This window comes from Aquila chrysaetos, chromosome 3, assembly GCF_900496995.4.
Source record: "Aquila chrysaetos chrysaetos chromosome 3, bAquChr1.4, whole genome shotgun sequence".
Lineage (NCBI taxonomy): Eukaryota > Metazoa > Chordata > Aves > Accipitriformes > Accipitridae > Aquila > Aquila chrysaetos.
Genome location: NC_044006.1, coordinates 33,137,449 through 33,164,563, shown reverse-complemented (window position 1 = coordinate 33,164,563; position 27,115 = coordinate 33,137,449). Strand labels below are relative to the sequence as shown.

Genomic DNA, 27,115 nt, shown 5'->3' with positions numbered 1-27,115 from the left:
CTTGCATGGGAATAGCATTAGCTCTTGTGCAAATGAAGCAATAGCAAAATTGCCACCTTCTGTCAGGGGCTATTGATTACAAAGATACCACCATAGGCTCAGGAAGTCCCTCCACTGCACATTCCTGAGAGCTGAAGAAGGTAATCCAAGGAAATATTACAATTGCATGGTCTATTCTTAATATATTTTTTCAGACATCTGTTATTAACCACTGCTGGAAACAGAATATTGGGGTAGAAGGTTCTTTAGATTGTCCAGCTATGGCTGTTGTCTGTTAAATAGGTGTGTTGCTATTTGCTTTAATTTTGTCTTCCTTCTATTTCTCACTGCTAGGCAGTTTCACCATAGTCCAGATAGCAGAAAGAGATGAGACTTGTTTCAAATACAAGAATTTTAGTTCCCACATCTGACTCCAATAAAGTGTGTGTGTGATGGGGCCTGGGTTTTTTTGTTTGTTTTTGAGGTATAAAATATCCCTTTCTTTTTATAGTTAAGATTTTTCTAATTGCTGGACAACTTGCAAAGCACACAACTTTTCTTCCTGTGGCATATGACTTGACTTCTGTTTTGTTTGCTCCTCATACCTCTTAATGCATTGGAAATCACCTAACACTAGAGAAAACTGGAGAGAGTATGTTAAAGTCTCTGGTTTGTGCATTTCTTCATGTCTTAGATGTGAACAGATTGCCAGATTCAGGATCAGGAGGGAGTTGTTTTCCCCAGACTGGTTTGCCTGAGGACTTTGCTTGAGTGTGAGTTCTTGCCTACTACTTAGGGTCAGGTTACTTGGGAGATGTTTTAAGAACTGCAGAATATAGTACAATGACATTCCCAACCTGATCTGCTCTGGTCCAGCAGTATGTTACAGTGGTGGTGGCTGTTGGTGTTTTACAACTACCTTTTATACTAAGGTGCTAGGAGTTGTTTTCTGTCTATGGTGCCTGCCAGTGCACAGAGCAGGCATGGGCCATTTTGAACTAGATCCCAACTACTCAGTTACTTGTGACTGTGGCAGATGGGAGCTGAAGATCCCAGTGGTCCTTCACAGGCTTCTGTTTCTAAAGTGACTTCACTGACTGCAGAATAGTGGTATATACCTTCATGCACGTAAGCTAGTAGGCTACAATAAGCAATCCTTTTGAGAGCTAGCTGTAAAACCGCTGCAAGTATGGCTCCATAATAGTTAAAGGTGAGCTAAATCAACACCGAGATGCCTCATTCTGCCTTTCCCTTTGTGACCCTGCCACAGCAAAACCAGTTTTATATTTCTTTTTTTGTTAGATTAGTATTCTGTCAGTGTAGCATCCCAACTCAGCTCATCAAATGGTTATGTGAATGGCAGTGGTGTCATTCCTTGACCTAGAACAAATGTATGAGGTCTAAGACTGTGTAACATTTTCTTTCTTCTCCATAACTTTTGCAGGTACTGGGGCTGCTGGTGTGGACCCTGATTGCTGGAACAGAATACTTTCTATACCCAGCCTTTGGCTGGGTGATGTTTGTGGCTGTGTTTTACTGGGTTCTCACCGTCTTCTTTCTGATCATCTACATGACAATGACCTACACCAGGATCCCCCAGGTGCCATGGACCACAGTGGTAAATACACCCATTCTTTGTTGTTTCAGGTTTGCCAAGTTATGAAGCAAATAAAATATTGATGCATTCTGTCGGTGTAGTTAATCAACTGTACTTGTGCTTTTTGCAGATTTTTCCCTAATTACTGTGCGGCTGCATACCTGCAGTGTTTAACCTTCATACTACCCAGATACTTTTAAAACAATTCCTATGATGTTTCACTGTTTTGTTCAGCAGTTGATGTAGTGACTTGATTTTTAATAAAGTGTATGTGACTGATACTTATGCACAGTGGCCTCTTTTTCTCCCTGTAGTGATTACATCCCATGAAGAATGAGTCTGTTGCTGCCTCTGAGCTAACAGACATGGCCATATGGCTTAAGCAGCAGAAATCCCTACTTGAATCAACACCATGAATTGGAAGTGGGGCCCTGGCTCTTAAAACATGAGTCTTCCTCTGCTAAAGCAAAAGCAAAGGTGGTTCAGAGGTAGCAACAGTCTGACAATCCATATATGCCCTACTGTGAAAATGGTGCTGAGAATTAGTGTTGTATATATGTAAAATATGTGCCATGTAATCCTTTGCTTTTAGCTCAAGACTTAATGCAAATCAGATAAACAGCTAATGTAATTACAGAAAAATTTCACAGGCACTTAAAATTCAGATCCAGTTTTTGTGGTTTGAACAAACCTGGCTAGCTGTACCTCTCAACAGTATATTTTTACATGATTTTCATAACAGGCTGATGTTCAGGGTAATAGATCCTAAAAGTCATTGTCATCTCAGCCAACTGGCTATTTGTGACCATCCAAGAATTATTACGAATTTTAGCTTTGCATTTGTCTAATACAGTGAGATACCATTCTTTTTTTTTTACTAGCTACATAAATATTATTGACTAGAATTCTGTTATTTTTATGATATAATATATTTGACTTCTGTCTTGCAAACAGCTTGTTATCAGCTATGTTGTGTATGTGACTAAAATTGAACTCTTCTTTTCATCTTCCCATTTGCTGCTGTAATAAATACCCAGCTATAGCAATTATTAATAAGAACAACCAGGATTATGTTCAGATAGCTTCTCTGTTTTCAAGTTTCATGACCAGCAATTACCATTAAGGCTGTAACACTGCTATAGAAATGTTGGATTGTTTCAATTACTGCAGTAATGTGTCTGGGTACATTTAAAGGTGTGGGGTTTTTTTTTTTCCCATTGCATTAGATGTAAGTTAAGTACATTTAAAGGGAAAGCATCTTTGTATCCATTTGGATACAGCTTTAGTCATTACCTCTCTTTCATCAGTTTAAAACTATTATCAGACAACAGCTGCACATAAATGAGTTGCCCCTGTTAGTGGTAGACAAGCTGGAGTGTTTGATTTGTTTCTATGTCATATTGAGTGTACTTCTTGCTCCGAGTTCCAAACATATTGTAGATATGATTACATAAATGTAGGTCCAAAAGGTAGTCTCCTATTATAGTAAAGGATAATATGAAGAGAAAATAAATGCAAAATAAATAAAAGATGTTTGCATTCCAGCTTATTTTGCCCTAAGCTATGAAAAATGCTGTTGGGAACAGCCTTTGAATTGGATCTCTGCCACTCCTGGCTGTCCAAGAGCAATGTTGGATCTCTTTTCAGATAGATGTTGTTAATGTCTTCATTCAAGAGAGCATGACACACACCTTTTTGAGTGATACACACCTTTTTGAGTGAGTGAGTTTATACCCCCCTTCCTCCTATTCTCTGAAGTATCCTGAATTTCAGTCTCTGCTAGTTATTGCTCTGCCTCCTTAGGCGACAGTTAGCTCAAACTGTGCCTATTGTATGCAGGATCCAAAATTACATCTGGACTTCTCTGTCATAAATTCACTTTTTGCAGGTTAAGCACATTACCAAATTGCTTAAGATGCAGTTACTTTTACTGCAAATTAACCCAAAGGACGTGCTTCAAAACTGACTCTCCTTAATAGTGCAAGTTCTTTGCTAAAACAATCAATGGAAGCTTTTAAAATCTGGTAAATTTGAATTTAAGAAGCAGATGGTAATTTAGCATGAACCATTTGGTTTGAGTAATATATTGGCAGTAAAGGCCCAATCAGCTTGCATTGCATTCCATCTTCCCCAACAGTGTTATTTCCCAGAGCAGCACTTCTCAAAAATTGTGTGCTTTTTTCTTTTCTACATGACAAGATATTGCAGGGATTTGTAGCTTTCCAGGGTAATTGAGTCTTTTTGGAACAGGAAATCTAAAAATAACAACAACAAATACTCTAGACAATCAAATTTGGAGTTTGAAAATCAGTGCTTTACAGAAGTTCACCTGAACCTGCCAGTTGTTGGCATCTTATCCTAAAACTGACAGTTTGATATTTTATTATTGTAATGCCCAGATAAAACAAGAGAGGTGAGATCTGTGGATAGACATAATACCTCTTATTAGATCAACTGATATAGGTGAGATAAACCCCACTTATTTATAAGTGTATGAATCAAACTTCAAGTGCCAGGCCTTGGACTCCATCTGAGTGCTGAGGCACTGCCCATGGTTCCTTGTGGAAAGGTGGGTAAGTGGCTCTTTTCCAATTGCCCTCAAGTTGCAAGGACTTAGGAACGACAGGAGGACGGACGTGCATGCCCTTCAGCCTGCTCTGAAAACTGTAAGAAGGTTTGTTGCGTGGGAAGTGGTGACCTGAAGACTGACATGTTGACAAATGACAGCACAGCATGCTGTGCTCTGGAGGGGCATGCAGTTGAGAAAGCTTGTGTTTGGGGAATGGCTTCCCTTCAGAAAGTTTTGAACCCTGTGTGTCACGGGAGCCTGTGACAGTGGGCCAGGCTCCACCAAGTCTGAAGTAAACTCTGCCAGAACCAAATGTCCTGGCGATGGATGTGAGCAGCTTCCATACCAACCACTTCAAGCTGTCGATCCACGCTTTGGTGCACTGAGGGAATTGCTGATGTGGATACAGCTAAAAATAACAACAACAAATACTCTAGACAATCAAATTTGGAGTTTGAAAATCAGTGCTTTACAGAAGTTCACCTGAACCTGCCGTGTCGCTGCCTTCTGAACTTCTTGGGCTGCAGCTCTTTTTTTTTTAGATTCTGTCAGAGTTAGTGACTAGTGAATTCAATAGAGAATAATTGCCATATATTCCTAGCATCCACTGGGTCACACCATGGCAATTAGTAAGTTGGAGCTGCACCAGTATGGCAACATTTAGAGACAACTGGGGCAACAGAGTTAAGGGCTATGATATTTGTGTGGCACTCTGGAGTGCAAACATGGGGCCAGAAGCTGAAGGGAGCAGATCATGTACAACATTAGGACCTGATCTAAACTGAGTTACCAATTCCTGCAATTGTAACTAAGTGCAAAGCATGTCATGGGTATTCCAGTTAAACACGGCACCAGTGAACTAAAAGTATATTTTATGGCCAAATTCATATGCCTTAGACAAGTAGCAGGGTGGAGTTTGGGGGGATTTTCTTTTTAAATAAGAATGAACTTCCTATAGCTGTGACCAAGTAGTGAGTAAGTAAAGGACAAAGTATTGATCTTACTTACTTTAAAAAAAAACCTCATACCTTTTTATCTTTTTATCTTCTTATCTTCTTAGACTTCCATTCTCCCTTCATATCCTGTTCTCTCTCACATGCAAAACCCGAACAAACTGGTTTTGTTTGTTCTCTGTAGTGTTGTGTGAGATCAATATTACCTGCTTTGCTTCTTTCTTAGTAATGAACATAGGTACCCTGAGACATTAACTATGCTTCTTGGAAGAAAAAATGCAGCATCTACCATGGATGGGTCTTGATGACCCATGTAGTCCATTCAGACTGTTCTCCTCCTTGGCTTTATCTGCTTCTTTCTCCTCTCAAAAACAAGCAGAAGGGAAAGGTGGAAGAATACAACTGTAAAAATTACACCCTCTTTATCTCTTTCAGAAGTGGAGAAAACAAAGTTTTGGAAGCTTTATATTCTTCATATGCCACGAGTTATTGATTCTTACAGTGTATCTTTGTGTAGATTAGAAATGTAATCAAATTGCAGTGTTGTTTTGTTTCTTTTTTTTTCATGTAGTGTCATATTCTTGCTGCCTAACACTTAGATTGTGATAACCAAACTGTGTCCTTATTTTCATGTTTGGAAAATCACTGCACACCAGTTTTAAGACTTTTCTGGATTTAGTGTGATGGAGAGAACAGTTTCTCCAAAATGTGCTTTAATGTTTATGGATCTTCAAAATAAATTAAAGTTAAATTTTAATCTTGCACATAGAAATTTGGAAGAAGGTAAAAATAGTTAAGAATCACATTTCTTGTATACATAGCACGTGTACATTATATTTCAGAGGAGAGTTTTGTAATGTTGGAATAGAAAATGGTAAGAAATACATGTGCATATTAATTATGTTGTTTGTTTTTTCAATAGGGTCTGTGTTTTAATGGAAGTGCCTTCGTTTTGTACCTCATTGCTGCCATTGTAGATGCATCTTCAGTTACCGAAGAACCGGACAGTCACAATTACAACAGCTGGGCAGCTTCTTCAGTGAGTTCATTTTTTGTTTAAATAAGTTCTATGTCCCATAAAGTTATATCAAAAGAAGGCTTGCTGGGAGTGCAGGTTGAAATGCACACATTCTGGATTTTGAAAAGCTGCAGACTGATGTAGAAGCTTATACAAAAACCCTATACATAGCTGTAATTTAGTTCATACTTTTTGGAGGTGACTAGAAATTCCACCAGGAGATGACAGTGACACCAGAAAAGGCTGTAGTGTTTTTAAGATCATACTGCTTTTCCCCTCCCCTGCCCCCATTTATTACCAGCTCTCTGGCAGAGGGTATAGCCTGCACATCAGAGTAGACAAAACGGGTCGTGTGAGCACCAAGTCACCTCAATGCACTTGGACAACTTCAAAAGCAGTTTAAACTAACTCAGCTAACTTTGCACATATGTGGATAAGATGCATTCAGCTTTTTGTGGGCTGAGCCATATACATAGCACCTTTGGGAAGGTCCTGAAGCAGTATTGCTGTTTCTACAGTGATCTTCCTGTTACAGCCTCAGCTTTTGATAGTCTTTCTTCTGAGTTGGGTGGGCAATGCCTGAAAAATCATGTAATTTCCCAGTGTTTTAAAGTGGATGCAAATCATTAATTAGTCTGACATTACTGTCTTACTACTTAGATTTGGAAATCCAAAGAAGTCAGGCAAAGTGGGTGAAAAACAACTTTTTTTTTGTTAAAGAGCCATGTCACTTTCTGAGTAGGTGAATGCATTGTCTAGCTAAGTTAAGGGAGTTGTAAAAGAACTTTTTGCATGTTGTGGCAACAGTAGTCAAATTCAATTATATACAGTAATTCCAAATTACAGCTACTTTGCTGACTGTTTGTGCTTCTGCAGTTGTCCTCTCTGGACTATTCACAGATCCTGTCTTCTGTCTGAAGTTTATTGTATACAGCCATGAATGCAGAGACTTGAACACCCGCTCTGTTTTTGTCTTGGGAATTGGATAACTACGTCCCTGTCATTTCAGTGGTGTTCAGGGGCTTCTCCCCTTGGCAGTTTGTAACTATTGATCTGTTACTCAGCCACTGCTGTTGACAGGATCCTGCTTGCTGCTAGATGAGCTTCCATGCTGATTCAGGTTTTATGCAAAATGCATGAATGCTCAGTGTCTCATGGGATGTTTCGAATCTCTTCTAATACCTCCTAATAGTGTTTATCTAATGCACTGTCTAAACAAACTATTAAATGTAGATTCCTGCTTTCTGAACCCATTAAGGGTTTCATGGATAGACGTTTGTGAGAATTTAGCAAATCATCTATCCCCAACAGTCTTTCTATGTTAGAAAGCTTTTAGATGGAGCTTTTCTTTCATAAGAAACAAAAATATTGGAAAAGAAGAATGCTACAATTTTCTAGTGTAATAATATTTTACACCATCATCTACAGTTTTTGGTGCCACAGATTAAATTTACATTAGACAAGACTCACCGAGAGCCCTCTCTTGGAAGGCTTAGTTTTGCTGCCTCTAGGCATGCTTAGTAGTGCCTTGCTCTCAGAGCTGAAGTGCCTACCCAGGCCAATGATGGTATATAAGCAAGAAACACTGGTAGAATCATAAAATATTTTTAGGCTGGAAGGGACCTCTGGAGGTCATCTGGTCCAGCTCTTTCCCCCCTTAAAGCAGGGCTAACTCTTATCAGGCTACCAGGGCCTTGTCCACTTGAGTTTTGAGTATTTCCAAGGATAGCTATTCCCTGTGCCCCTGTTGCCATGTTTGATTACTCTCCCTGTGGTTCCCCACCCCCCCGCCAATACCTAATTGCAATTTCCCTTCATGTAACTTGCATTTGTTCCCTCTTGTCCTATCATTGCTCACCTCTAAGAAAAGTAGTGTTAATCCTATTTGCAGTGTCAGCTTTATTTGGTTCAGTTACCAGCACAAAACATTCTGGTCTTATCGTAAGACCATTTTGAACATTGTCTATGTTCAAAATGCAGTGATTAACAGGAACTTAACCACTGGCACTGAATTGGACTTTATCAGTACAACTGAAATAGTTCACAGCTGTTCTTTGGTTTCTGTGTGCGTATGCTGCAAGGACTGTAGAAGCAACACCACTGATACTGTGTAGTTTTAATCTTTAAACATAAAATAAATCTGGCCTGCTACAGAAGGCTTATTCTGTAATCAATTTCTGACAAAGTAGTAATATCTCAACGTGGTTGCTGTTGCTGTTACTTGCAGTGAGGACCTCTGGAGCTGGTAACCTAATCGGTACTGCTGTTTGAGAACATGTCTGGGCCTGCATTTTAAATCCAGGTTTTCTCTGTAAACAAACCTGTTGGGATGCACAGTGTGCCATACCGAGGTACAGGTGGGCTGTAGGCAATTTCTGGAACATAGCAGCAGTGCAGGAGTGTTAGCTTGAGCTCGCACTGTCCATGGACTACCCCTCAGTCTTTACCAGCAATTGATGTTAAAAGCAGCAAGTATAGGATTGGTGGGAGTCCAATCTATAAGATCCACACTGAGGCAGTATAATGTGGAGGTATGAGTTGAAATGTGCCATGTTTTGTCTGCTTCTAGAGCCATATTTCTAAGCAGAATATAAACTTACTTACACAGTGTTGACTGTGATGGCCACGCAAGTACAAGGAGGTGAAAGACTGCCATTTTAGTCAGCCTGCTATTTCTCCTTTTTCCAAATCCCATAACTATTTTTTTCATAGAAATGACAGTGCTCTCAAATATATTTTTTTCCTAATATATTTTTTTCCCCTTTCTCTCTACAGTTCTTCGCCTTTGTGGTTACCTCCTGCTATGCTGGAAATACGTATTTTAGCTTTATATCTTGGCGATCGCGAACTTTGCAGTAAATATTTTGTTAAAATGAATTCTGTAGTATAAAATACCTTGAGGACTGTACTCTTTTGACAAAAGCTTAGAAGAGAGATGAGATCTTTTTGAACATTTGTTAGAATTGACACAATATATTTTAAGCTGAGATTATATGATTATTTATAATACCATTCCATCTTTAGAGACATCTAACACCGACTTTGTACTGTACAATAAAATTTCATACTGCTTCTTTTAAAATTAACATCATATTTTTCTAGACATTGTATAGATGTTATTACTAAACCTTTAATAAATCTTACTCAGACAATGTGCCAATTTTGTAAATGTAACTTTTTAAATGTTACAGGTATACTTTTGATACTGAATGCTACAGATCAAAACTAAGATTGATACTGCCTCATTATTATGTATAAAAAGTGACATTGTGCAGAAAAAAAACACCCAAAACATTAAAAGTAAATAAATAAATGACCCAACTGTGCATGTTTTGTAAACTGAGAGTAAAAGGTTGCTTTTTAAATTTCTTTTTCAGAGTAAAATATATACTACTAAGAATTCTGATGATCCTGTCAGTTTGCATATTCTAACAGCTTCTCACAATCAAGAGATTGCTTTTGGAACCTGTTACTGTAGCGCTGAAGCTCCTTGAAGGAATGTTGCGCCTGAAACACATTATTTTAACAGGTTTCTCAAATCCAGCGGGCTCTGGGGCATAAGTCTAGACAACACTCCCTTAGTACTCGGTGTTTAACCTACTGAGAATATCGCAAAACACCTGCTAAAGGTAATAAATTTTGTTTCTCAGGGCACTGTGTTTTTCTCTTTTCTCCTCAGATTAGGCCATTAATCTGTCCTAATTAAAATCTGGGCTTCTAAATTCTATTAAATGATATAAAGATTAAATCCATAGAATTGTCAAGACACCAGTGTTAGAAACAAAGAATTATTCCCTCCTTTCCTGTCTACTGGCATCATCTGAGTTGTTAGTTTAACAAATGAAGTTTTTAATTTGACACTCATATTTAAATATCTTTGAGTCAAGCAGAAGTATGACAAGATTATGACTGTCAAAACAGATACCTTTGAAAATTACTTTCAGATACAAATTACCTAAGGAAATTTTTTTCTAGGAATTATATGGAGAGTTGTGATTTTTTTTATGATATTATTTAAAGTTTTTCTCATTTAAGCAACTGCTGGGAAATCTTTTATTCCTGGATGAAGAAGATTTGGACTCTCTTCCAGTCTTCAAAAACTTAGCTGGACAATTCTATATGGTAGTAGAGAAATCTTACTACTTAAAAAACCTTCTTTATTTCTCCCTGTAACTAAATGGTGTGTGCTTACTTACACGCATGGCCTGCAGCAAAGAAGATTTATCAGCAGCCAGCTAATTCTGTTTTCAGTCACATTGTTTTGTTCTTGATTATCTGTTGGAGTCACAGGATTTCAGTGTAAGGGAAGCCAAGATATTATTTTAAAACCTATATTTGTCTGCAGATTGCATCTGGCCTGTACAACAAAGGTCAGGCTGTCTGCTGCTTGCTAAAATTACCCAGTTGTGAGAAGGAAGAAGGGCTACCAACTATGCATTTTATCTACACAGATAAAATGTGTCATTAAAATCTCATATGCTCTTTTCCATTGCTGGAAAAAAAAATCAAAGGCATAAAAATGATCCAAATGTCAACTGATAAAATGCGACTAGAAATATAGCCAGAATTAAAATCTCATCAGTAAAAATGCTTCCATAGTAATAGAAATTCTTTCTTAAATGATATTTGAGGTACCTATCTTAAGTCAAAAGAACGTGACTTTGCACAAATGTTTTGTGATTTTGTGGTAACTGTGATGGTCTGGTCTAAAGTCATAACCCAGATGACATTTGTGGATAGAGGTAATAGGAGGGAGTAGAGCTAAGAGGGAGTAATGTGTTTCATCCAGTTTACCAAAAACTGTCATGGAAACTGTCTTACATGTCAGAATAAACACATGTAATGAAGGACAAAACCACACTATTACCAGATAAGGAATGATTCTGGCAAAATATCTACCACCTCTCTGAGTCCTCAGCACTGATCCTCAAGGGAAGATGTGCGGCATGTCTTCCCAAGGCAAATCTGTGAGTTGAATCCTTAATTCTGAATTTAAAAAAATACGCACTAGGCAGAAATTTGCTTTATGCTTGGCCCTGCTTATTTTCACAAACCATAACATATCTGCCTTACTCTTTCCTTTTAGAAGGATAATTATCTTGCCTTCCCATGCTCTTTCTCATCTGTCTCATTTCTCAGCTGTTCCCCAGGTACCAACTGTCTGTTTTTGAAGCGTTCTGAATACCTAGTTAAAATTGGAGGAATTGGTACAAGCTGAGAATTACTTCTGAAGTTTGCTCCTCCTCTTTCAGGCCTGAAGAAAGGCGTAAGCACCCAAAAGGTTATTGGTTTCTTCCAGCGCATTAGTCTTAAATACTGATTTGCAAACTATGACTTTCGCCTTTTTATATTCTAATATTGATAAAGAAGATAAGCTAGCAGTGGTTTATCATATAACAATTAAAACAAGATTTGTGGCTGCAGGCATTGCTTAGTGTTCATAAGACTGAAAGAAACCTTATTTAAGGGAACAACTGGTAAGTGATGAAATCATTAGTGAAATTCTTAATACAGATATTTAGAAGAATAAACAAAATGCTAATCAACTTGCAAAATGAAGGTATTTGACGTTATAAATAACTTGTGTCAGACAAACAGTCTCTGAAAAATCTAAGTCACCCACATACATAAGGATACTTGATGTCAACTTACGGCCATCAAATTTCATTTTTAAAGGAGTTGTCAGTACCTCTTACCATCGTCATACATGATGCACTTAACAAGATGAAGTAAATAGCATGAGAACTGCAATAAAAACTTCAAATTCAGCAGTGTTTTAGACTGACTTTGTGCCAGTGGTTTACATAAGATGCCTGTATTTCTGAGTAGAAAGTATGGCTGTTATTCTACTTGTAGTAATTTAAAGGTATGTCTATTTCACTGGGCTGAACTCAGATCAGCAGGGCCCCAGTCATATACACACTTTCAAAAGAAGTTAAGAACTAAAGAACCTGAATCAGCAGGTAAGAAAAATATATTTCTTAATAGGAAGTACGAAAGTTGCTAGAACCTTCCTCCACAGGGCTTGCAAGAAACCTATAAATGTGCATGCTTCTGAACTTGAAGTGTAAGGAGAAGAGGAAAAAAGAGAAGCAGCCGTTTAAAAAAAAAAACCAAACAAAACCCCAAACTTTCTCAGCAGCTAGCATTTTACTCTTGCGGAGACTGGCAATGTTGTAGCTTTGATATCTAATGACATGAGATAAAATTGGGTGGGACAAGTAATATCTTTTATTGCAACTACTAGCTGGCTTAATAGAAGCCCAAAACTATGTACTGCTTTAATGTATTACAGACCATTGCCCACACTGGCAAACCCTGTCTTGCTTGTGTAAATTGCTTACGCTAGCCCCTTATTTGTGTTGGAGATCATCTGAACTTGCCCGTCTTCCCTCCTAAGACAATTTTAGTTTTATTAAATACTAAATATGAACAGAATGTGCATCCTAACTGCAGAACAGAGCAGCAGAAGCTGGGGTTACTACTGTGATGAGTGCAAAAGCGGCGTATGCCCAGCTCGAAGGCCTGCTATTACCTCACTTGTTTTGCTTTCTGACAAGTTTAAAAATAACTTGAGGAAACACATAGCTTCCTTTGCTGAGTTGTGTTAGTATCTCTGCACGATTTAATTCAAACAATGGGGCTGAGACACTTGGACAGTCATTGCAGTGCTGCCTGTCGCTGCCCATTTGATGCAAATGTTATTTCTTTTACGAGACCATGAATCAGAAGGTTTGGGTTTTTTTGGCGACAATGCATGTTGCGTGGGAAGACGCTGTTTGCAGCTGTACCTCCAACCGCGAAGCACCGGAGCAGCTCCCCGCCAGGGACATCGCCGACCGACTTGTGACAGGCCGAGGGGCCGTTTATCACCGCTCGAGTAAAGCCACGAACCGCTGGGGTGGCCGGTTCCGTGCGAAGCTCCCCTCCCGGGACCCCGCGGCGTACAGCCAGGCGTCCCTCTCCCTGCTTGGAAGTGTTCGCTTCGGCCTCTGTTTTCACGTAACCCGGCTGCAAGAGGGGAAGAAGGGCCGGGCGTCCCGCTGCGGCCGCCGCTCCGGAACGGTGCCGCGGGGGGTGCCGGCTCGGAGCCCCGGCACGGCCGCCCCTCGCGTGCCCGAGCGGGGCTCCCGCGCCCAGCTGCCGGGCTTCGCCCCGGGCCCGCCCTGCGCTGCCCTGCTGCGGCGGCCTCTCCCCTCGCGGGAAACCCCCCGCGGCTTCTCCTCGCCCGCCCCCTCCGTGGCCCCCGCCCCGCGGCCGCGCCGGCCGGGGAGCGAGGGCGGGCGGGGAGGCGCCGCGCTCCGCCCGGCCCCTGGCGGCCCCGGGGCGCCGCCGCCCGCCCCTCGCCGTCCCGCCCCGTCCCGTCCCGTCCCCCTGTCCCGGGCCGGGCGGCGGCGAGGGGAGCGCGGGAGGGAGCCATGTCTCACGGGGCGCGAGTGATCCGCACCGGGGTGAGCAGCGGGGGGCCCGCGGCCCCACCGGCCGCCGCCTCCTCCTCCTCCTCAGCGGGCGCGGACGCGGAGCTCATGGACGGCGCCTATTTCCGCTCCTGCGCCGGCATGCTGAAGGTGGCCCAGATGGTAAGGGGCGAGCGGGGCGGGGGGCGGCCGTTGTTGGGGCCGTTGGGGCCGTTGGGACCCTCGGCCCGCGCGGGCGGCGCCCTCGCCCCCGCTGGGTGTTTCTCTCGGCAGCGGGTCCGGAGAGCGTCGTCGTGGGTGCCGGGGTCGCAGCCCCTTGCCGTCCCGGCCGCGGCGATTTTGCTCGTCGGCTCTCGCAGCTCGCGGGAGGAAGGAACAAGTCCCGGTTCCCCTGGCCAAGCGAAGCGCTCGGGTCTGTGGGGAGCTGCCTTCGCCTTTTCCTAAGGCAGCGATGCGCGCTTCCAGTCGGACGGACCTACGCGAGCCCGCGGTAACGCTGCTCGCTCGCGGTGCTGCATGGTGGTGTTTTGATGGTGGTAGCTAATGGTAATTATTAGTGTTAACAACTTCTTGCCATTAAAAACAATGGCAACATCGCGATGGAAAGGCACATCAGGCCCCTAGCGGAGTACCTAGTTCTTTAGGGTGGGTAAGTTTTGGGGAGAAAGCAGGGCCTAGTGCCAGTGCCAACAGCGGGCCGGTTAGGGTGGGCACCGCGGCTGAGACCGCTAGTCTGGCTGGCCCTGCGCCCTTGCTGTCAGAGACCTCCAGGCATTGCCCCAGCGACCCAGGGAGGGATCTGGGAGACGTATGGCTCAAAAGCAGAAGTTCAAAAGAAATCGACAGCAGAGAGCTGCCAGGGTCAGAGCTGGTGCCTTCATTTGGCTCAGCGCAGGAAACCTTGCTCCATCCAGATACGGAGAGGGTTAACAGATGGATAAGCTATTTCTCATTTCTGTGGCACATAATTATTTTCAGTCCATGGAGCGATTTGTCAGCTTAATTCCAGTAACAGCAGTGAATAATGACGGATGGCTAGGAAAAAGCATGGAAGATGGCATGTAGCGATACCTCCTCACGTACAGTTTCATCCTGCAAAAACTTGTACCTTGACAACATTTTATGGTGGAGTTGTTGCCTTCAGTTTTGATAGCCCCCAATGCCTCCCCCCCCCCCCCATTTATTTGTCTAGTCATTTTTTTTAACCTGTGTAAGTTATTAGCATCCACAGAGTCCTAAATTGACAGTAAAAGTTAGGAATCATTGTGTTCTAGGTTACAGTGGAGCAATATCAGATCCTAAAGTTTCTATTTAAAAAGGCACCGAATTTCTTCCAGTTCATTAATAGCCATCAGCTGCCTTTAGAAATGAACCTTGGTAGCAAGAGACATAATTGAATGTGACTGGGCATGGCTACCTGCACCTGCTGAGCTCTCGTACTGTGCTTGTGAGACCTCAGAGTTGTCCCTCACTATTAATTCAGTTCGGCAGGACCTCAAACAGTTCTCTGCTGCCTTCTCTTGGCTTGGGTTGTTCCCAGACCATCCTGTGGATCTGGAGTATCTTTTCAGGAGACAAATGACATTCTTTTGAGCATGTGTCTACATTGCAAATGAACCTGTAGTCCTAAAATGGTAGACTCGTGTTTTGCTGATTAGCTAAAAGTCTATCCTTTTGTTTTCACTGCTGTGGGAAGAACAGTTCCTTTTATGGACTAGAGGTACCTAGTCCTCTCTGCTCTCCATCCTGCTGTGGTGTCACTACAGCTATGATGTGTGATTATTACAGCTAGCACAAGCATGCTTATTTGTGCTGAAATTTCAGGTTTTGGTGCACATGTAAAGTTTACATATTTGTCTGTAAATCTATGTAATTATATGTAATACTTCACATTCTTTACATAAAATAATATTTTATCCATGATGTTCAATATCAAATTCATCAGAATTTAAGCTAGTGGCTTTCTGCGGTGACTTTAATAGAAGTTAAAATAATGTAAATTAGTTCCCCTTAGCACTCCTTCAGTTTCGCCTTCTTACATTTTTATGCTTTCCAGCTTGTCTGTAAATAACATCAGTGGAAGTTACCTCAGGTATCCAAGGAGCTTTGGGCAAATTAACTTCTTTTAATAAGGTATCACAGTAGTGTTGTTTTCTCAAATAATTCCCTAAGAAAACTAAACGTTTGTGCTGCAGTGTGTAGAAATAACCAGGATAGGTTGGTTCTAGATGTAATTCCTGCAGCCAGTAAAATACGGAGAGCTAAATATTTTTGCACCTCTCCTTTATCTCTTCTCAGACAGTAATTTCCACTATATCCATGGATCCGTTTGTATTCACATTCAGTTCTTCTAGTAAGAAGTGTTTGCAGTATCTTTCTTTGAAAAGAATTCCTTATGCTAAATCTATAAACATTCCCACATTAGTGTTAACGTGGCTGGTGGGACTGTGGTCTTAACCAAGAAGGAGAACCATTATGCTGGCAGAAGACAAAGGTAAGGTCTTTTGGGTTAGACATATATGACACTAAATTGCATGCTGGGCCTCTGAATGGTTGTGGTTATGAAGAGGGAACGTTACTGTTTTCTCTTTCTTCCTCAATCCCATTTACCAAGAAGTAAATGATAATGAGAGAGAACAAGAAAGAAACATTTCATCAGCCACTGTAATGTTAAGGGCTGTTTGCAGTGCTTACAAGCTAAAAAAAATTTGATTGAATATATATGTGCATGAAATAATTCTAATAGGTGACATCAATAAGCTATGGAAATTGTACAAAGGAAATAGAAGATAATGTTACAGCTGTTCTTCTGTAAGAAAGATGATAACACAAGGACTAAAACTCAGCAATCTTGGACAAGATGAAGAGATTGTGCAGCAATCTGATGATTAGTGAATTGTTGCTACTGTCTACATGTTACCAGTGCTTTCTCTCCACATTCTGGATGCTGTTGTGTCTAGCACAGAATGAAATTAGGAAGCAAAAGATGTGTTTCTTGCCTGTAAGTCCACACAAATTCCTTTTCTTTTTTGCTAGAGAATTTCTTTAACCTTGCAGAATGATTATAGCTTTGAAAAGATAATGCTTTTTATGCATGGAGTTCCTGGCTCTCTAATGCTTAGGGAATGGTCTGTAAATACTTTGAAAATAAAATGGAGAAGAAAACATAGTTCTGTGACTTGTGTATTTTGCATCGCAGTAAAACAGTTTGAAAGATGGTTTTCGTGCGTGAGTATTACTGATGTTAGTAGGGGCTCCATTTTCAAAATCCAGTCTGAATTGATGCTCTTATTTTAACAGGAAGTTACAAAGTATCTTCAACATCTAACCCACTTCAACTGGTTTAACCTGATGGTGATTAATATAGCTTTTTTCTTTTCTTTCTTTTTTTTTTTTTTTTGTATTTGCAGTTTTGCCAAGATCTCTTATATTCACAGGGATACATGCAGGATCCTATTGTGGCCACTTTGGTTCTATAGCAGCTGTGTACTAAGTGCATGAGTGGGTGTGTATCAGTGTGCACAATACACTTATGCCAGAGAAGCTAAATAACTTGAATTTTAGCCAGCTTGGCAAATCGATACACGTGGCAATCTTCAGTATGCCACACTAACTGTGCTGGTTTGTTTCAAGCACATTTGCTCTGTGTCCATGCTACTGCTGGCTTGTTTTATTGTAAGACTTTCTAGGAACCTATGTTACTTTGGCGAGTTCTCAGTAGATGGGTTCTTGGAAGCCTTTTGAAGCATCCTGTGCCGTTAGAGAGCGCAGTATGAATTTAAATCCGTATTGTCACCAGGGTGGCTCAAGTGGCAGTGTTCATAGATTGAAACAAGTCTGATTCAGCTGAATTTCTTGTGGAGCCCTTATGTGCCTTTTGTATTTTTACAACTGAATTCTGGAGGATGCCACAGACGCTGTATTGGACTGGGTCCTTCTTTCAGCACAGCCCATGTTTGACAGTGGAGCCTCTATAGGTATCCCACCATGTTAGGCAGTTGGCTGGTAGGAATGGCTGTGATGGTATCACCTGTCCAAAGTGTCTGATGCAGAGATTTGCAAGAGCGTGACCAATACAGACGGAAGAGAGAAAAGTGTTGAGAGCTCACATGTAGAAGGAGAGCCATCATGGCACAGCACATGCTTGTGTAGGTGTCACAGGCTTCTCAAATTGTTCTTGGGCTGTTCCTCATTTCTAGACTCTGAGAGGTGCAGAGGTGGCCCATGGCCTTTTTTGCCTCTCTTTCACCTCCTTCAGGTTGGGCCAACCTAACTTTGACCACAGTTCAGACTGAAGGCGATTGTTCCCACAATAACACTGTTACTGAGCAGACAGTAGTTCTGGCAGGGTAAGCACAGCCTCAGAGTACAGGGTGTTTTAAGCTAAAAACAGTGCTGATTCTTTCAGCTCAAGATGAACCAGGAAAGAGCAGTTTCACCAGACAGAAAAGAAGAAAATCAAAGTTATCTTCTCAAGGCTGAAGAAAAAATTTACAAACAATTGCAAGGTAGAAATGGATAAACTCAATAAAAGTTGACAACATCATTTTAACTTGTTAGAAATGCTAAGGCAATAGTTAAAGCTTTTCTGCTGAGTATCTGTTTAATTTCCAAAGTATGTCTTACCAAAAGCAATTACATACTTGACAAGTGAATAGCCAACAAGACGGTCTGTAATTCTGAGTAACTTTGAAGTGTGCTGAAACCCCTCTGGGTTATTCGTATACTAACATACAGTTGAATAATAGTATTCAAGAGAATATTAATACATCTAACACTGGAAGCTAGAAGGTGCTGGTAGTTAGGCTGCTGGCCAAGATCAATTTCTGAATGTGTTGGATGATACCAGAAAAATTTACTGGCGAGCTAAATTCAGAAGAAGTTCAAATGTGAAAAGAGAGCAAAATCTGTTTGTGGAAGAAGACAATTCCTAATCAAAACCATTGATTCAGGAAAAGGAAATTCACAAAAGCAAATGATGCTTGAAATGATTTGAGAGCTACTCAATCTTCTAACTTGATCTTGAGCCTGAAACATCTTTCTGTCCATGGAGGTGACTGAAGTAAAACATCTAATTCTTTGCAGCAGCGCGTCAGTGATGTATGATTTTGCCTGTATGGTATATAATGCTGCTCAGTCAGAAGAGAGGGATTCTGGTGATATGCAGAGATGCTGAAACTGTAAGCCTGTCTCTGGGTCCTGTGTAGACTGCATTTTCAACTTTCCCCTGCTATCACTCTGTCTATCGTTCTTCAAAGGAAAATAATGGCCAGAAGTAACAAGCTTGGTGAAAGCTGCCAGATGCTAACCTACACCTTAGATTCAAACAGTTCTGTGTTCTGCTTGACTTTTCATCTGGCTGATAACAGAAAACATGAAAAATAATGCTGTAATAGCTATCAGTGATGTCATGACATGTTATACAAAAAGTCTTATTTTGAGGCGTGCAGGAGGCATTTTATGTTTGCAAAGAAAATAATAATTGAGGAAAACTACCCCAAGAATGTGCAGGTGTCTCCAGTCTGCAACTATGTGATAAACTACTGGCTAAGCAATAAGAAATGGAACATGTTTTTTAGCAGCAAAGTTATTTTCAGGCCAAGGTCAGAGCTATGTGTTGTAGCTGCTAATTATTTTTGTTGTTCTGCTAGAAGCTGCAGTAAAAGGACCTTGCTTGGCATGCTGAGCAAAGAGAGAAAAAATTTATCTAAGTCTTCGATGGCTCCAAAGTGAGCAGGAGCAGTTGAGTGAGGAATGTCCAAGCCTAGTAATTAAAACCAATAGGTCTGGGAAGTCCTGTTATTTCCACACTGAGATCACTGAAACAGGCTGGCTTGACCAGTTGTATTTTTTCCATGCCTCTGCTCTGGGTGGCCACTTTACAATTTCTGCCCAGGTATTTGCGTAATAGCTGGGAACACACAGTGTGTTCTCTCTGTGTTAACCAAGGAGTGCCTGGTGGTAGGCTGACACAGTTTTATTTGATGAGACAAAACTTCACAAGCAACACCAGTTTAAGGAATTTTCCCTTTCTGTCTCACCTCCATGCAGCTGTTCTCAGCTGCAGTGATGCAGCTGTTCACAAGATTACACAGTAAACCAAACCAGGGAACTGATGTATCTTTACTTCAGCTCTCCTTTGGTTTTGCGTAAGCGTTTTTAGACAACACGGCAGCCATAGAGACTACTGTCAGCAAGAGCAAGTGTCTGGCATATAAGGGCAGGAACTACGTAAGCCTGAAGTGGTTCCATGTGCTTCAGACCACAAGCTGAGAATGTAGTCCTTTTCCTTTTTCTCTTGGGCAGGGGAAGGTTTTGTACCATCTGTTTTAATTTCTATCTCTTTCAGCAAAAAAGAAACTAGTAATTTTTCTGATGTCGAAACTGCTCTAGAAGGCTAAAAAATCAGCTCCAGTACATTTTGTAAAAAAGACAGTTATAGTCATTGTTAAACACTAGGGAATCTCTGTTCTGAATGGGTCAGTGAATGTTTTATTTGTATCCTAAAAGAGGCTTCCTAAAAGCACAAAGCTGGAGCTACCTTTCATTGCTCATTTGGCCCATCCATTAGGATTTGTTGCAATACATTCATTAGCAACTTAAGTGCATGTAGTGCTCTTTGTATAGAGGTGATTGAACAAGGTTTAGCAAATACATTTTCTGAAACCAAAAAAAAAAGGAAATGAAGCCTAGAAATTTACCACATCACCTGAGATGTGTTTAATATGCTTGAAAGAGCAGAGTGAAGTATTGGCAGTGGTTTCCTGGCACATTTGTTTTACAGGAAGTTAGATTTGCAAATGCCATTTAAAAATCTTCATCAGGTGTACATGGAGTCCGTGGATAATAAGATGTGGTGAAAAGCATGGGTTCTTACTGCTCTGTGACTTTTCTTTAAGACATGCAAGTGTGGTGTATCCCTTCTCTTCACTCTCTTTGGAGATGGTGTCCCTTTGAACATCCTCCCCTCCTGCCACAGAGAAACAGAAACCAGGAGATCGGTTCTTTTCAAGTGTGGTCTCCATCTGCTTGGAGCCCATAAATGATAAAGAGCATCTTGCCAAGCATCCTTTACTAGGTTCAAGGGCTGTAGAGGCTGGAACAATCTGTTATGTCTCGTTGTGATCCAGTAAAGCTGTGGCCATACCTCAGTGAGGGCAGTATACCTGACCGTGAGGCTGTTAGGTACCTGCTCCGCATTACCGGTCTGATGGAGTATTGTCCCCCAAAGCCAGACACTGCTTACTATGAGTAAGTGTTTCCTCCGCTCCCCTCCCTGGGGAGTCCTTGTGAGGTATTCACTCAGTACTGCGCCTGAGTTGTCTCCTTTGCGCTGTTGTCACATCATGTGCGCTGTGGCCTTGTCCTCTTTATTTTGTGGTGAGATGTAAAGTATGCAGCAGCCAGAAATTGCTACTTTCTGTACACAGAGCTCAAAGTCTAAAATTGCTGTGATTTCCCTTCACCCACCTGTGAGCTTCCTCTTTTTCGCGTAACTCAGATTCTTAAGGGATCATCACGGCTGAAACAACTCCCTCCACTGTGATGCTGGTGATTTGATGAATGTAATGGTGAGTACAGATGTGTCTGACTGGTGACTGCAGCTTTCAAAGCCAAAGCAAATTTGGCTGCTGTTCTTGCAACAACAGCAGCAGCTGCAACGTTCATGGCTTCCTCTCCTGCTCACAGCTTCCCTTAAGGAAAATGGAAGTGCGATGATGGCAAGATTGAGAAGCTGCTTCAAGGGGGAATTTTCTTAGAATGTTTCTGGTAGTTAGTGTTTTTTTTTTTTTTTTTAAATTACCATTAGTGAGTTCAAGAAACAAGTACTGACTGCTGGGAGAGAAGTATGCTGTTAACCTGAGACAACCCGCAGCAGCTGCAGAACTACAGAATGACTTGGCATACTTTCCTGCAAGTCTGTAATCACACTCTGGGAAGGCCACTTCGAGAGCTCTCTTACCTGTTTGAGAAGAACACAGTCCCCAGTTGCTGCTTGTCACCTGCTGGCTAATTGAGCCTTTTGTAGATTGCTTGAGTGAAGCTTCCTAGTAGACACAGGAGTGCTGCCCAGCGTGTTTGAAAGGCCTGCCAGTTTCCAGGCGGTCACTGAAAGCTGTCAGCTGTGACAGGGACACTGGGGAATCTCATCTATTCTCATTTTTCCCCCTCATTCATCGCCCTACACTTCTCTGGCACCTTGCCAAGCATCAAGTGTTTGCACTTAGGAAAGGTCGTTCTTTTGCATGCTATGGCCCAGTCTGATCCAGCGGCTGGGTTGTGATGATGCCGGTTGGTCTGGAAAATGTCATTTTTGGAAACTCTCACCTGTTTTTTCCTGATAAAAATAATGATGTGCTAGCACAGCTAACAACATGGACATCGGTGATGTAAACAAGTCCTCCTCTTATGCGAGGAGATGTTGCTCAAGGCTCTGTTGCCATGACTAACAAAGCCTTTGCTGGAGATGACAGGTAAGAACTTTTTAACTGCTGTCTGTGCGACTGCCAGCTGTCAGTGTGGTGTTCTCTGGGGCAGGGAGAGATATGGCAGGTGTTAACTGAAGATTTGAATCAGTCAAGCAATAAATGCCTCAGACAATGAGAACTGGTTGTGTTGTGAGCAGCATCTGTAAGGGTGAGCGATGAACAGATTGCTTGCTGAGGGTTAGCAGGCATAGGCACTGAGACTTCGCTGAGCAGTTCGGAAGGTATTCCTTATCTCAGTAACAACTTTCAGGAAGATGAGATTGCATATGCTTTTTATTTTTTGTGCATCTAGTTTGATAGGTTACTAGAATGATAATTGCTATGAGGTACTGGTTTTGTGTTATATGTTCCTATTTGAGTTTTAAGTAGCTCTATGCTTTTAGATATGTACTGGATATCCAGGTCAAGGGGGAAACTTTGCAGCTTGCTGTGCAGAGTTTGTGGGTGTTTGTTAATAATAAACGCTGTGTACCCTGGGCTTCAAGCAGCCAGCCAGTCTGAGGCAGGCTTGGCTGGTCAGCCAATGTGGGCTCCTTCTCTGTAGGTGGTATTGCCATGCATGGTTGGTAAATCCATTTTTAGACAGCCATGAACTTTATCTACAAGAGCTTTATAGCTCACAAATAAGGATTAGGCTCTTTCTATATTGTATATTACTGACATTATGGGACTTTATTGACTATTTAAAGGGCAACCAATACAAACAACCCAAACAATATATCTGACAATGGTTCAGAGCAGTGGTTTCAGAGGCACCTTACTCCTACAAGGAGCTCTTCTTCCCAGCTGACCAAAAGGTAGTATGGCAGGTGAGGTGGGCAATCTCCTGCCCCCAAGGAGGGCTCCCTCTCCAGACCCAGGGTTGGTGAAATCTGTTGCTGCTTTTGCAGCAACAGCCTCAAAGGACAAAGTTCTCCAGCAATGTTTACATACCTTAGGTGTCTGTGTACTTCCATGAGCATGTATGTTCCTGTACATCATTGTTGGATTCCTTTCTGCCATCAAGAGCCACTTTTCTCCCATTCCTTAACACAGCTGAAACCTCTTAACTTTTAGATTCTCCCAAACCAGCTTTGGCTGGCTTACAGTTCTCCTCCCAGTCCTTTTGCTTTTCTTGCCTCAGAAGCACCTTGCGTGCTTGGGGCAGTCTTTCTCCGTTTATGCAAACCTATCCACACTGTAGACTGTCTTCCCTTGTCATTCTGTCTGACTCTCAGATTTACCAGACTGAGAGAACAGTTAACATGGCTCTCCAGGAGGATCTAGATGTTGGAAGTGCTTGCCTTGCAGAGGAGAGAAGTAACAATCACAGCTTGCTATGCAATTTATGAATCTGCAGAGATCTGGTTATATTAATCCCTACATTTTTGGTTGCTGTCACCACATCCTCCACTTTTTACTAGAGGACTCTGGAGATTCAAGTCTCTTACAATGTTTTTTACTTCCTGTAATCTTCTGAATTGTGATATAGGGATTCTCCCTACCATGCAAGATAGATGGTCTTCTACAGTGGAGTGAAATACAGCAGGAACTGCTTGCATGCTTTTTGCAGCAATCAGGTAGTATTTTTCTAAATGGGCAGTTGGCTTGGTGGTGTGGGACACAGGTTCCCAATGAGCACCACAACCAGTACCTTACCTAGGAGGAGCGGAGAGAGCACAGGTTGAGCCAGTGATTGTATCTGCGCATCTGCAGATAAAACCAGTTATAGAGGATGTGTCCCTGCTCTTACCTGAAACAGCAGGTTCATCTATGATTTGGGGACTATGACTTGATTTGAGACGGGAGAGGCCACTGGAGTGGGTGGCAGGCTAGCTGTTACATGGGGGCTGTTGCCTGCACAGAGAAGTAATTCCTTATTAATAGGTGGACAAGCTACACGCTCGCAAAGTATAGGGGTCTCCTGACCTTGTCCAGAGTAGTACCTTCAGTCATTGCAGGTGTCTAGAAAGACGTAAGCACCTCTTTGAGAGTTAGAGGGAAAGCATCTGTGTTTCCCAGGGTTAAAACCCTGACAGGGCATTTGCTGTGTTTAAAATTCTGTTCCTATCCTTTGCAGACATGCTAACAGTCAGCTGTGCCATTAATACTGTTTTGCAATGAGTTTTACGTGTTTTGGGAATTGTTTGTGACTTGAATATGGCACTTGTGTAATGTTACTCAATTATCACTTACATTGCTGCAGTATTTTGAGTGTTGTGTGTGCATCTTTTGTTGATTGGAAAAACTTACTGATAATGATTTTACAGTTGAAATGTTTTAAATTTAAGTTGATTTTTAAAACAAACCTGTTAATATTGGATTGGAGAGAAAAGAAATAAAATTATGAGGTTGTTGTTGGTAACAAACTTGTATTGTGGTGGGGTTTTTTTAATTAATTCATTCCCTGATGAGAATATAGTACATTCTTTGCCATATAACTGTGAAGTCCTCAGCTTTCAGTTAATAGCGTACAGCATTTTATGATGTTTTTCAGTGTGGTGCAGGCAGCTGTGGGGATTGAGGCAGGGAGCTAGTTAAGCTGGCAGTGGTGGGATTGAAGTATTGCATACACTGTGATCAGTGGTAGGCAGGACTTAATTGTAGCTAGTCATTACAAAGAATTGCCTTTTTAATCGTCATGGCTAACACCCTGTAACAAGGGCTCTTTAATAATGTCATTCATATGCTGGTTCTGTGATTACCCTACATCCTTTTCTACCACTGAGGCCTGTGCCTGAGCAGATATATAACTTCTTATTAATAGATAAAGAATACCACTTGCTTGTACTTAGGATTGTCCTCTTATCTGAGTCATAAGGGGTCTGAATAAGATTATTTCACCTTTTCTCACCCTCCAACCATTTTTATCTTCAATAAATAGCCTGTGGATGGTGGTGCACAAGAGAAGTCACTTACCAGAGGTCAGGCAGCCTCCTTATTTTAGCAAAGCAGCCAGACAAGAAGGAAATCTGCCCAGACGCAGGGGCTGAGAGATTATTGTGCAACCAAAGACTGACTGCTTCACAGAACCATGCACTTGAAGGCAGCTGATTTCATCTGTCATTAGTGAAGATTTAAATGGACTATTTTTTTATCTTCCTTTTCTAGTAGGGGTTTGGCTGTCAAAGCTCACATTTCCAACACCGCCCTGGAAGAAGAAAATCTCGATTACAGCAGCAGTCGATGTTGTTGCTTAAATTAGCTGAACCAGTCTTGCATGAACTACAATTGTAACCTTGGCCTGTGCTTCGCTCATCTTTCTGTTTTGGGAAGCTGTTCAAAGAAATTGTTTTATTCTGTCCAGAAATATGTACTTAATACTATATTGGTGTTGCTTCACTGTGTTGAGGTGTAACATTCGGAAATGCACAGCCGCAGTCAGTGACATTTCTCCAGGGCATGGTTATCCTGATTGGCTCGCTTAGGGATGGAAAATTCCACTTACTATCTTGGCTGGTGTCACAAGCTGGAAACTTTGACTTTTTTCGTTCAAATACAAAAAGCATTTAGCTCTTATTATATTGAGTTTTTTAAAAGGCTGTGATAAAACTGAGTATGAGTCAGTGCTGTCCCTTGCTCCAAATATGTAGGCAGACAGTTTCTGTACAGTTGCTTGCACTAGAACTTGGGTAAGTTTTAAGACAGTGGAAATCAATCAGTTTTTATCAATTTCATGGATAGTTCTCAGGGTCCTTCTCTTTTCAGATTCAGGAGGAGGGACATTAACGCAGTACAAAGGTTCATCAGTGCTCCAGTAAGTGCAATGGAGAAGCTCTCCTCTCAATGCTGTTTTACAGGATCGGGGGCGGGGCGGGGGGAAGCTGTTTCTGTCTTCTAGGGGGTTAAATTGTCAGAGAAGGATGGAAAGGAAAAGCACTTTCAGGTATTGCCAACTACCAACTGGAGACTGGTAAACCACAGCTGCTCCCTACAGTCTTTGTACAGGTGTAGTACTATGCTGAATCCTGTCCCCTGACCTTTTTCCCCTGAATGGTGCTAATTTTTAGTTAGCTAATTGCAATGCATGTCCTGATGCAAGGGAGTGGGCAAGACAGCTAGGAAATATTAGTAGAGGTTATTATGGTGCGTTTGCATGTATAGAGGGAAATTTGGATGGGAGAGAACGAGAGATACAAAGGGCAAGAAATACGGAGTGTAATGTAGGGAAAGAAGAGGAAAGGGGAATAAAGAGCAGAAAAAAAGGAAACACTGGAGACAAAAAGTCATAGTACAACTTCTTGCGGGAGAGTATAGCAGAGGGGAGTACAGTCAGAAAAGAAAAAATCCTGAGAAAAGCAAGAATGTGGTTGTACATTGCATGGCAAAATAATTCAATGAAAAGATAATGCAGTGCTGGGTGGATTATACATGGCAATGTGTGTGTTACAGTATTATGGTAAATCTTTGAGATAAGAGTTATAGTGTTTCTCCAGAACTGGGCACCTTGAGGCAATTTTGCTTCTTACTGACATTATCTTTCCTCCCTGCAGTTTAGCTGGCATTTCACATCTTATTTCTATACAGAAAAAGAAAATTATTATCCATAGTTAAAAGTTACAGAGTGAGACAGCAGTTTCAGCCTGTCAGTTCAGTATATGATCTTGGGATTTGCAAAAACCACGTTCAGTTCCTTTCTGCAATGATTTTTAATATTGTTCTTTGTACTACTGCAGCAGCTGGAAGTCCCAGGCAAGGAGTAGGCCACCTGCAGTGGGTTAAACCCAGTCAGCAGCCAAACACTCACTCTGCTCTTCTGCAGGATGGGTAGAAAATAGAACGACGGCAAAAAGACCCATGTATCAAGATAATGGCAGTTTTATAAGGAAAGCAAAAGCTGCGCATGCAAGCAAAGCAAAAAGAGGAATTCATTCACTACTTGCCATTGGCAGGCCAGTGTTTAGCCACTTCCTGGAAAGCAGGACCTCAGCATATGTAATGGTTGCTTGGGAAGACAGACGCCATAGCCTCAAACGTTTCCCCTTATACCTCCTTTTCTTGAGCTTTTATTGCTGAACACGACATCATACGATGTGGAATGTCCCTTTGGTCAGTTGGAGCCAGCTGTCGTGGCTGTGGCCCTTCCCAACGTCTTGCCCACTTGCAAGCCTAC

General features: G+C 41.6%; 2 protein-coding genes across 3 annotated transcripts in view; both read left to right on the top strand.

The window, feature by feature from the left end:
• Nucleotides 1-9,429, top strand: part of CMTM8 (CKLF like MARVEL transmembrane domain containing 8) — a 36,755-nt gene extending 27,326 nt beyond the window's left edge. For both annotated transcript variants that reach the window (XM_030010506.2, XM_030010505.2), the window contains 3 exons: nucleotides 1,424-1,597; nucleotides 6,021-6,137; nucleotides 8,892-9,429. In XM_030010506.2, the coding sequence (XP_029866366.1) occupies nucleotides 1,424-1,597; nucleotides 6,021-6,137; nucleotides 8,892-8,975 (375 nt within the window). In that variant the 3' untranslated portion in view covers nucleotides 8,976-9,429. The remainder of the gene's footprint in view (nucleotides 1-1,423; nucleotides 1,598-6,020; nucleotides 6,138-8,891) is intronic.
• Nucleotides 9,430-13,447: 4,018 nt separating this feature from the next.
• The window catches only part of CMTM7 (CKLF like MARVEL transmembrane domain containing 7), a 28,555-nt gene continuing 14,887 nt past the window's right edge, over nucleotides 13,448-27,115 (top strand). The window contains exon 1 of the mRNA XM_030010504.2: nucleotides 13,448-13,696. Within this exon, the coding sequence (XP_029866364.1) occupies nucleotides 13,535-13,696 (162 nt within the window). The 5' untranslated portion in view covers nucleotides 13,448-13,534. The remainder of the gene's footprint in view (nucleotides 13,697-27,115) is intronic.